This window comes from Mustelus asterias, unplaced genomic scaffold (genome assembly GCF_964213995.1).
Source record: "Mustelus asterias unplaced genomic scaffold, sMusAst1.hap1.1 HAP1_SCAFFOLD_95, whole genome shotgun sequence".
Lineage (NCBI taxonomy): Eukaryota > Metazoa > Chordata > Chondrichthyes > Carcharhiniformes > Triakidae > Mustelus > Mustelus asterias.
The window spans coordinates 1-11,109 of NW_027590143.1; the positions used below are offsets into that span (position 1 = coordinate 1).

General features: G+C 46.5%; 1 protein-coding gene across 3 annotated transcripts; it reads left to right on the forward strand.

The window, feature by feature from the left end:
* The first annotated feature begins 71 nt into the window (after positions 1-71).
* On the forward strand, positions 72-7,118 carry LOC144484212 (uncharacterized). 3 transcript variants are annotated; one of them, XM_078202755.1, is made up of 3 exons: positions 73-187; positions 394-546; positions 5,678-7,118. In XM_078202755.1, exon 3 carries the CDS (start codon positions 5,787-5,789, stop codon positions 6,981-6,983), a length of 1,197 nt encoding a protein of 398 aa, XP_078058881.1. In that variant the 5' UTR covers positions 73-187; positions 394-546; positions 5,678-5,786; the 3' UTR covers positions 6,984-7,118. The 3 variants fall into 3 exon arrangements, with proteins under 3 accessions (XP_078058882.1, XP_078058881.1, XP_078058884.1); XM_078202756.1 differs by lacking the exon at positions 394-546 and having other exon boundaries at positions 72-187; positions 5,678-7,084; XM_078202758.1 differs by lacking the exon at positions 73-187 and having other exon boundaries at positions 367-546.
* The last annotated feature ends 3,991 nt before the right edge of the window (positions 7,119-11,109 follow it).

The following is an 11,109-nucleotide window of genomic DNA, read 5'->3' on the forward strand; positions in this document are numbered from 1 at the left end:
GTCCTCAACAGAGAGACTCCTTCTTTAAAGAAGGTCTTGAAAGGGTGACCAATTTGTGTTTTCTGTTTCTCACAGGAGCCGTGATCAACAGTGTGGCCAGAGAGACTCCATGTGCCCAGTCGCATATTCGGACAAACAGCTACCGGACATCCGCGTCCAAGAAACAGACCGGATCCTGGTTGAGAAAGTAAGTTGGATTTGAATGTGTCTTTAGTGGTTGGCTGACAACGCCCCTGGTTTGTCCACGGTGGTCAAGTACCTTGGTGAACCACAGCAGCCTGTGTGATAAAGGGTTAATCGTCATCCTTACTTCCAGGCCTGGGTATAAGATCAGTATATGGCCTCCCCTAACCGGCTCCCTTTACTGATACCCTGCTCACTTTCTGTTTTCAGCGCTGCTGGGACATCGCCTTGGGCCCATTGAAACAGCTGCCCATGAATCTGTTCATCATGTAAATGACTGGCAACACAATCTCCATCCTCCCTATCATGATGTGTGCATGATGGCCTGGAGACCCATACAGGCCTTGATGTCCATGTCTGCAAGTGAGTATTGTATTGAATCGACAGCTCAGAAACAGCTCTGAACCGGCATCACTTGAGTGCAGCTTAGAATATAATTCTGGGAGTTGGGTAATTAAGGGAGTTAGGGAAGGAAGGGAAAGGGGTGCCCTTTTGCTTTCTAACTTTCTCAGCCTTTGGGAAGTGATCTTACTCTTCTACAGGAGAAGAAGCTAGATTTTTGGTGAGTAACTGCTCAGTAACTAAAATTTATTCTGTTCCTAAGGATCAAAATAGTATAGCAACAGGTGGTAAGGTTAATAAAATACTTAAAAACAAAAATAAATTATCATTGGATAAAAGAAACAGTTTATTAGTACACATTCAAGCTGCAGCATTTGGGAGTTCCTGGGTGTCACTTTGATCCAGGGCAAACAGGCATAGAGGTTTACAGCATGGAAACAGACCCTTCGGCCCAACTTGTCCATGCCACCCTTTTTTTAAAACCCCTGAGCTAGTCCCAATTGTCTGCATTTCGCCTATATCCCTCTATACCCATTTTACCCATGTAACTGTCTAAATGCTTTTTAAAATACAAAATTGTACCCCCTCTACTACTACCTCTGGCAGATTCTTCCAGACACTCATCACCCTCTGTGCGAAACAATTGCCCCTCTGGACACTTTTCTAACTCTCCCCTCTTACCTTAAACCTATGCCCTCTAGTTTTAGATTCCCCTACCTTTGGGAAAAGATATTGACTATCGAGCTGACCTATGCCCCTCATTATTTTATAGGCCTCTAGAACATCATCCTCAGCCTCCTCAGCTCCAGAGAAAAAAGTTCCAGTCTATCCAGCCTCTCCTTATTACTCAAACCATCAAGTCCGGTAGCATCCTAGTAAATCTCTTCTGCACTCTTTCTAGTTTAATAATATCCTTTCTATAATAGGGTGACCAGAACTGTACACAGTATTCCAAGTGTGGCCTTACCAATGTCTTGGACAACTTCAACAAGATGTCCCAACTCCTGTATTCAATGTTCTGACCAATGAAACCAAGCATGCCGAATGTCTTCTTCACCACTCTGTCCACCTGTGACTCCACTTTCAAGGAGCTATGAACATGTACCCTTCAATCTCTTTGTTCTGTAACTCTCCCCAACGCCTCCCATTAACTGAGTAAGTCATACATAGAACATAGAACAGTACAGCACAGAACAGGCCCTTCGGCCCACGATGTTGTGCCGAGCTTCATCCGAAACCAAGATCAAGCTATCCCACTCCCTATCATCCTGGTGTGCTCCATGTGCCTATCCAATAACCGCTTAAATGTTCCTCAAGTGTCTGACTCCACTATCACTGCAGGCAGTCCATTCCACATCCCAGCCACTCTCTGAGTAAAGAACCTACCTCGGACATCCTTCCTATATCTCCCACCATGAACCCTATAGTTATGCCCCCTTGTAATAGCTCCAGCCACCCGAGGAAATAGTCTTTGAACGTTCACTCTATCTATCCCCTTCATAATTTTATAAACCTCTATTAAGTCTCCCCTCAGCCTCCTCCGCTCCAGAGAGAACAGCCCTAGCTCCCTTACCCTTTCCTCATAAGACCTACCCTCCAAACCAGGCAGCATCCTGGTAAATCTCCTTTGCACTCTTTCCAGCGCTTCCACGTCCTCCTTAGAGTGAGGTGACCAGAACTGCACACAATATTCCAAATGTGGTCTCACCAAGGTCCTGTACAGTTGCAGCATAACCCCACGGCTCTTAAACTCCAACCCCCTGTTAATAAAAGCTAACACACTATAGGCCTTCTTCACAGCTCTATCCACTTGAGTGGCAACCTTCAGAGATCTGTGGATATGGACCCCAAGATCTCTCTGTTCCTCCACAGTCTTCAGAACCCTACCTTTGACGTTGTAATCCACATTTAAATTTGTCGTACCAAAATGAATCACCTCACATTTATCAGGGTTAAACTCCATTTGCCATTTTTCAGCCCAGCTTTGCATCCTATCTATGTCTCTTTGCAGTGTACAACAGCCCTCCACCTCATCCACTACTCCACCAATCTTGGTGTCATCAGCAAATTTACTGATCCACCCTTCAGCCCCTCCTCTAGTCATTCATAAAAATCACAAATAGCAGAGGACCAAGCACTGATCCGTGTGGCACTCCGCTAGCAACCTGCCTCCAATCCGAAAATTTTCCATCCACCACCACCCTCTGTCTTCGATCAGATAGCCAGTTACCTATCCAATCGGCCAACTTTCCCTCTATCCCACACCTCCTCACTTTCATCATAAGCCGACTGTGGGGGACCTTATCAAACGCCTGACTAAAATCCATGTATATGACATCAACTGCCCGACCTTCATCAACACACTTAGTTACCTCCTCAAAAAATTCTATCAAATTTGTGAGGCATGACATGCCCTTCACGAATCCGTGCTGACTATCCCGGATTAATCCGCATCTTTCTAAATGGTCGTAAATCCCATCCCTCAGGACCTTTTCCATCAACTTACCAACCACCGAAGTAAGACTAACCGGCCAATAATTACCAGGGTCATTTCTATTCCCTTTCTTAAACAGAGGAACAACACCCGCCACTCTCCAGTCCTCTGGCACCATCCCCGTGGACAGTGAGGACCCAAAGATCAAAGCCAAAGGCTCTGCAATCTCATCCCTTGCCTCCCAAAGAATCCTAGGATATATTTCATCAGGCCCAGGGGACTTATCGACCTTCAGTTTATTCAAAACTGCCAGTACATCCTCCCTCCGAACATCTACTTCCTCCAGCTGATTAGCCTGTAACACCTTCTCTTCCTCAAAAACATGGCCCCTCTCCTTGTTGAACACTTAAGAAAAGTATTCATTCATCACCTCTCCTATCTCCACTGACTCCATACACAAGTTCCCACTGCCGTCCTTGACCAGCCCCAGCCTCACCCTGGTCATTCTTTTATTCCTCACATAAGAGTAAAAAGCCTTGGGGTTTTCCTTGATCCGACCCGCCAAGGACTTCTCATGTCCCCTCTAGCTCTCCTAAGCCCCTTTTTCAGCTCATTCCTTGCTAACTTGTAACCCTCAATCGAGCCATCTGAACCTTGTTTCCTCATCCCTACATAAGCTTCCCTCTTCCTTTTTGCAAGACATTCCACCTCTTTTGTGAACCATGGTTCCCTCACTCGGCCATTTCCTCCCTGCCTGACAGGAACATACCTATCAAGGACACACAGTATTTGTTCCTTGAAGAAGTTCCACTTTTCATTAGTTCCTTTCCCTGACAGTTTCTGTTCCCATCTTATGCCCCCTAATTCGTGCCTAATCGCATCATAATTACCTCTCCCCCAATTGTAATCCTTGCCCTGCCGCATGGCCCTATCCTTCTCCATTGCAAGAACAAAAGACACCGAATTGTGGTCACTATCTCCAAAGTGCTCTCCCACAACCAAATCTAACACTTGGCCCGGTTCATTTCCCAGTACCAAATCCAATGTGGCCCCACCTCTTGTCGGCCTATCCACATATTGTGTCAGGAAACCCTCCTGCACACACTGCACAAAAACTGCCCCATCCGAACTATTCAACCTACAAAGGTACCAATCAATATTTGGAAAGTTAAAGTCCCCCATGACAACTACCCTGTGACCCCCGCACCTATCCATAATCTGCTTCGCAATTTCTTCCTCCACCTGGTTTCAGCAGCAGATGATCTGAGGCCAGGACAAAGTGGGGCGATGTCACTGAGGTGGAAATAGGTAGTGTAGGTGGTGATGTGGCAAATAGAGTTAAATACAGATCAGTGTGAGGTGTTGCATCATGGGAAGTCAAATCAAGGTAGAACTTTCATGGTGAATGGGAGGACCTCAGAGAGTATCATGGAACAGAGGGACCTTGGAGTTCAGGTGCACGGTTCTCTTAAGATGGCGTCACGTGTAGATAGGGCAGTGAAGAAGGCTTTTGACATGCTGGCCTTTATCAGTCAGGGCATTGAGTATAGAAGTTGGGAAGTTATGTTGCAGTTGTACAGGACTTTGGTGAGGCTGCACCTGGAATATTGTGTTCAGTTTTGGTCACCTTGATTTGGAAAGATGTTACTAAACTGGAGAGAGTGCAGAAGAGATTTACAAGGATGTTGCCAGGACTCAAGTTGTAGGGAGAGATTGGATGAGTTAGGACTTTTTTCTTTGGAGCGTAGGAGACTGAGGGGTGATCTTATAGATGTGTGTAAGATCATGAGAGGCATGGATAGGTTGAATGCACTCAGTCTTTTTCCCAGGGTTGGGGAATTAAGAATTAGAGGGCATAAGCTTAAGTAAAGAGGAGAAAGAATGAATGGGAACCTGAGGAGCAGCTTTTTTACACAGAGGTGGTACGTATGTGGAATGAGCGGCCGGAGGAAGTGGTTGAGGCAGGGACATTGTCAACATTTAAAAGGCATTTGGACAGATACATGGATAGGAAAGGTTTAGAGGGTTATGGGCCAAATGGAGTTAGCTCACATGGGCATTTTTGGTGGGCATGGACCAGTTTGGGCCGAAGGGCCTGTCTCCGTGCTGTAGATTCTATGAGGATATGTTTGGAAGCTCAGTTTGAAGTGAAACATGTCACTGAGGTTGTGAATACTCCGGTTCAGCCTCAGACAGTCGCAATGGGGACAGATGGAGTCAGTGGTTAGGAAGTGGGATTTGTTGCAGGGCTGAAGATGACAGCCTTCATCTTCCAATATTTAACAAAGGCAATTACTGCTCATCCAGTCCTGTCAGACAAGGGAGGATGGTGTATGAAATTGGAGGGAATTTGGAGATGATGGTGTTCACATACACCTCTTACCCTGATCCTTCTCGGTGGGCAGGTTAACGGTTTTAAGGTTCAAATCTCTGGTTGAGTTGTCGATACATAAAGTCCCTCCTTTGCCCCCACCTCTCTCTCCATCCATTGAGGCCAGAGCCTTGTGTAGACCCAGACTGGATGGCAGATTCCCTTCCCTGAAAGGCATTAGTGAACCAGTTGGGTTTTTGTGACAATCCAGCAGTTTCCATGGTAACTTTTTCCTGGTGCCGGCCCCACAAATGACCAGATTCATTCAGCTCAATTTGACAACGTGCCTTTGTGTTTTTGTGGGATCTCTCTCACTCCCTCTTTTCTGTTTTGAATCAATTTCACAGCGTTTTAGAAGGGGAGGATTTGCAGTCAGGAAACTCAAACCAAACATCAAATCAGGATCTGACTGAGTCGCCCAATTTATCGTAACCTGAATATAACTGAACCTTGAGCATGGAAGGAAAAAGCACCGTTCACAGTGGGGTGAAACTGTACACGTGTTCTGTGTGTGGACAAGGATTTAGACAATCATCTGGCCTGTCAAGACACAAGTGCAGTCACACTGAGGAGAAACCGTGGAAATGTGGGGAAGGATTCAGAGACCTGTCTGAGCTGGAAATTCACCAATACAGTAACACTGGGGAGAGGCTGTTCACCTGCTCTGAGTGTGGGAGAGGATTCACTCAGTCATCCACCCTGCTGACACACCAGCGAGTTCACACTGGAGAGAGGCCATTTATCTGCTCCGAGTGTGGAAAGGGATTCACTCAATCATCTAACCTGCTGACACACCAGCGCACTCACACTCGGGAGAAACCATTCACCTGCTCTGAATGTGGGATGCGATTCACTCAGTCATTCAACCTGCTGAGACACCAGCGGGTTCACAAGGGAGAGAGGCCATTCACCTGCTCCGAGTGTGGGAAGGGATTCACTCAGTCATCTACACTGCAGACACACCAGCGAGTTCACACAGAGGAAAGACCATTTAAATGCCCAGAATGTGACAAGTGCTATAAAAGTTTAAAGGAAGTGATGTTCCATCAGCGTGTTCACACTGAGGAGAGACCATTTAAATGCCCAGACTGCGAGAAGTGCTATAGAGGTTCCAGGGAACTAATGTTCCATCAACGTGTTCACACTGATGAGAGACCGTTCAGGTGCTCTCACTGTGGGACTGGGTTCAGGTGGTCATCTCAACTCACTGAACACCAGCGAATTCACACTGGGGAGAGGCCGTTCACCTGCACTGACTGTGGGAAGGGATTCACTCGGACATCACACCTCATGGCACATCAGCAAGTTCACACCGATGAGAGACCGTTCAAATGTCCAGATTGTTGGAAGTGCTGTAAAAGTTCCAGCAATCTAGTGTCCCATCAACGTGTTCACAGTGAGGAGAGACCTTTTAAATGTCCAGACTGCGGGAAATGCTATAAAAGCTGCAGCGATCTGATGTCTCATCAACGTGGTCACACTGATGAGAGACCATTCAAGTGCACTCACTGCGGGACTGGGTTCAGGCGACCATCCCAACTCACTGTCCACCAGCGAATTCACACTGGGGAGAGGCCGTTCACCTGCTCCAAATGTGGAAAGGGATTCACTCAGAAATACAACCTGTTGAGCCATCAGCGAGTTGACAAGTGACTGCTGGAGTTTGATTCTGCTGTTTATCACAAATCACAAACATGTTGATTGTGGTCATTCGCCTCTGATGTAAATAAATTTGAGCCCGCAAATAAATACTAATGTCCTGGATGAAAGTCAAATAAATCTGCTTTTATGGTAAACAAACAATCTGTTGAAACTTTTTATTATCTCTGACTCAAGTCCATTCCTTTCAAATGGCTCTCCCTCTCCCCTGTCTCCTCCATCCTGACCCCCAACAAAAAGTGTGATGAAGTCATGGAGCTTCTTTGTTACTAGGATTGAGCCAACCCAATCAGCTGCCCCTGCTGCTTCCCTCTCTTCCACCCTCCCACTGAGCCAAACTAATGTATCTAAAGCCTCTCCCTGTCTGAGCCCCGAACCCACATCTTTCAACAGTTTCTTTCCTGTTTTGCCCTGACTCTATTTCCACTAAATTGCTGACCATCCAACTTCCCCATATTGGCTGATATTGTTAATGATTCTCTCCCTCTCTTCTGGTTTTGTTCCTCTCACTTTTAAATACACAAATATCACCCTTTCTGAAAAAAAACCCTTTTGATCCCACTTTGCTTGCAAATTATGGCCCCATCTCCAGCCTCCCTTTCCTCTCCAAAGTCTTTGAACTTGGTGTCTCCCAAGGAGACTTTTGGTCTCCTACTTGGGCAGCAAGGTGGCATGGTGGTTCGCACTGCTGCCTCACAGATCCAGACACCTGAGTTCAATTTCAACCTGTGTGGAGTTTGCACATTCTTTCTGTGTCTGTGTGGATTTCCTCCGTGTGCTCCGGTTTCTTCCACACTCCAAAGATGTGCTCGGTGGAATGGCCATGCTAAATGTATGGGTTATGGGTATAGGGTGGGGAGAGGGACAGCAGATTTCCTTCCCCAGAGGACGTTAGTGAGCAATCAGCAATTGGCCGTGCTAAAATTGCCCCTTAGTGTCCTGGGATGTGTAGATTAGAGGGATTCGTGGGTAAAATATGTAGGGATATGGGGGTAGGGCCTGGGTGGGATTGTGGTCGGTGCAGACTAGATGGGCCGAATGGCCTCTTTCTGTACTGTAGGGTTTCTATGATTCTATGGTTTCATGGTCAGAGCATTGCCCTGGGGTCTCTGGATTACTGTGCTAGTGACAATATCACTCTGCCACTGCCTCCTCAATGTACACACATAGGAAAAGGCCATTCACCTGCTCCGTGTGGGAAAGAATTTATGCATCCAATTTGAAGGGCTGTGATCACAATAACCTCAGACCTCCGGACTATTTTGTTTGTGGTGGATATTTAGTAAGGATACTACCTACAACTGTTGTGGAGAATCAAAGACACAGCTCCAGTCTGATACGGACCTTGTTCATTTAACCAAGACCTGATCACATAAACCCCAGTGTAATCTAACAGGTCTTTCACAGGTCTATTGGACATGACCTCTCACCTGACAAGTACATGGGATTCTTTCATATTGAAACATCGCAGACAAGTGATAACTATGAAGATTCAGAATATGAATGCCTTTTTGTAATTCCAACATTCATCCACTCTTGACCATAAGACATAGGAGCAGAATTAGGCCACTCGGCCCATCGAGTCTGATCTGCCATTCAATCATGGCTGATATTTTCCTCATCCCCAGTCTCCTGCCTTTTCCCCATAACCCCTGATCCCCTTATTAATCAAGAACCTATCTATCTCTGTGGAAGCCACTCAATGACCTGGCCTCCACAGCCTTCTGTGGCGAAGAGTTCCAACAGATTCACCACTCTCTGGCTGAAGAAATTCCTCCTAATCTCTGTTTTAAAGGATCGTCCCTTTAGTCTGAGGTTGTGCCCTGGAGTATTCCGGTTAACACACTGGAATACTCCCTTGGCCCTTTAGGATAATGTCACTGCAGTATATGGGATCTGCAGAAACATTCAATTAAATTCTACCAGCCACCTGGTATACTTAACTGTGGAAACCCTTTTCCATTAAGGTCTCAGATTACTACAGCAGATATGCATTGTTCTGACTCGACCAGCCGGGCTGTGGAATTAATTGGATAGATCTTCCAGAGAGCCAGCAGAGACATAATGGGCCAAATGGTTTCTATTTATGCTGTATCATTCTCTAAAAGAGTGAATATTCAGTACCAGTGACAGAGAGAAGAACCAGTGACTGTGCAATTGAACCCAGCCAGAATCAGCACCATAAAGGGAGGAGTGAGGGGGAAACGGTATAAAAGTTTTGAAACCATTGCATGGTCCTGCAGCAGAACTTTGAAAAATAGAGCACAGCATATCACCAATTCTCAATATTTCAGTCATTTACCTTTATGCTGCAACTGTACAGGATCTTGGTGAGACCACATTTGGAATATTGTGTGCAGTTCTGGTCACCTCACCATAAGAAGGATGTGGAAGCGCTGGAAAGAGTGCAGAGGAGATTTACCAGGATGCTGCCTGGTTTGGAGGGTAGGTCTTATGAGGAAAGGTTGAGGGAGCTAGGGCTGTTCTCTCTGGAGCGGAGGAGGCTGAGGGGAGACTTAATAGAGGTTTATAAAATGATGAAGGGGATAGATAGAGTGAATGTTCAAAGACTATTTCCTCGGGTGGATGGAGCTATTACAAGGGGGCATAACTACAGGGTTCATGGTGGGAGATATAGGAAGGATATCAGAGGTAGGTTCTTTACGCAGAGAGTGGTTGGGGTGTGGAATGGACTGCCTGCAGTGATAGTGGAGTCAGACACTTTAGGAACATTTAAGCGGTTATTGGATAGGCACATGGAGCACACCAGGATGATAGGGAGTGGGATAGCTTGATCTTGGTTTCAGATAAAGCTCGGCACAACATCGTGGGCCGAAGGGCCTGTTCTGTGCTGTACTGTTCTATGTTCTAAATGCTAACAATGTTATTTTGAACTAACTGTGAAGTTTCAATGGCGGTTATTGCCCAGCATTCGCTGCGGGTGTGAAAGTGCCCTATTCACTCCACAGGAGCCCAGTACGCAGGCGCAGCGCTGTATCTGGGGCATGCGCAGTGTCACTTTGCTCGGAGCCCGCGAGTCCGGGAGACGCTTGTTTCAAGGGGTGAGAATCGGTGCGGCGGAGGGAGGAATGGAACCGGGTGTCGGGGGTGGGGAGGGAACAGAGGCTTCATAAACATCTGCTGTAGGCCGCAAGGTCTGAATAAGAGCCTTCCGGTCCCGGGTTTGCAGCTCCGTGGATTTTATCCGGGATCAGACCCGGTGCCGTGGCCGCCATCTTTGTTTAGCGGGGAGCAGAGCGCATGCGCAGCCGGTGGGCGGAGCTTCAGGATTTGGGTGACCAGGTGAGACAATGTTTGAGTCATTGACTGACAGGCCGGGTTAATGGATGCTGCCTTTCACCTTCTCAATTTGGAGCGGCGGCTCGCCGTCTTTTATACACTTTGATCATACAGACATTAGCGGTTACTTCGTCATTAGCTTTGGGTGGTTACCTGTACTTAGCCAATTGGGCTCCCCTAGCAACAATTGACCTCCAATCACATTCCTTCAAAAACAACCGTGAACAAAAACCCACAACTTATTGTTTCAGTTCCCCTTTATCTTAAGCTCAGCCGACCATCTGGTTTTTTTTGTCTGTTCCGTATTTTTTATACAATAACAGGATGTAGCTCAAAGGTTAGTTCGTTATTTAGTCAGCAACAGAATGATCTTTGTTAACCACAGGATAAGTGCTGGGCACAGCCAGTCCCGTACGCATTAACTTTCAAAGGTCGCAGTCTTAGTTTCACTCCAACACTCATCTCATTTATCTAAAATCCAATGAGCATAGATGCACCCTGCCGAACCTTTCCTCAAAAAACAGACCCCTTCATGCCCAAAATCAGCGAGTGAACCTTGTCTGAATTGCTTCCAATGTAAGTATATTCCATCTTAAGTAATCTTATGCTAGAAAACAGGAGGGGAGAATGTTATGGATTTATATTCAGGTCTGACAAATGACTGTTGGGGGTGACACAGTGGTTAGCACTTCTGTCTCAAAGCGCCAGAGACCCGGTTCAATTCCAGCCTCGGGTGATTGTCTGTATGGAGTTTGCACATTCTCCCTCTGTCTGTGTGGGTTTCCTCTGGTTGCTCTGGTTTCCTCCCACACTCCAAAGA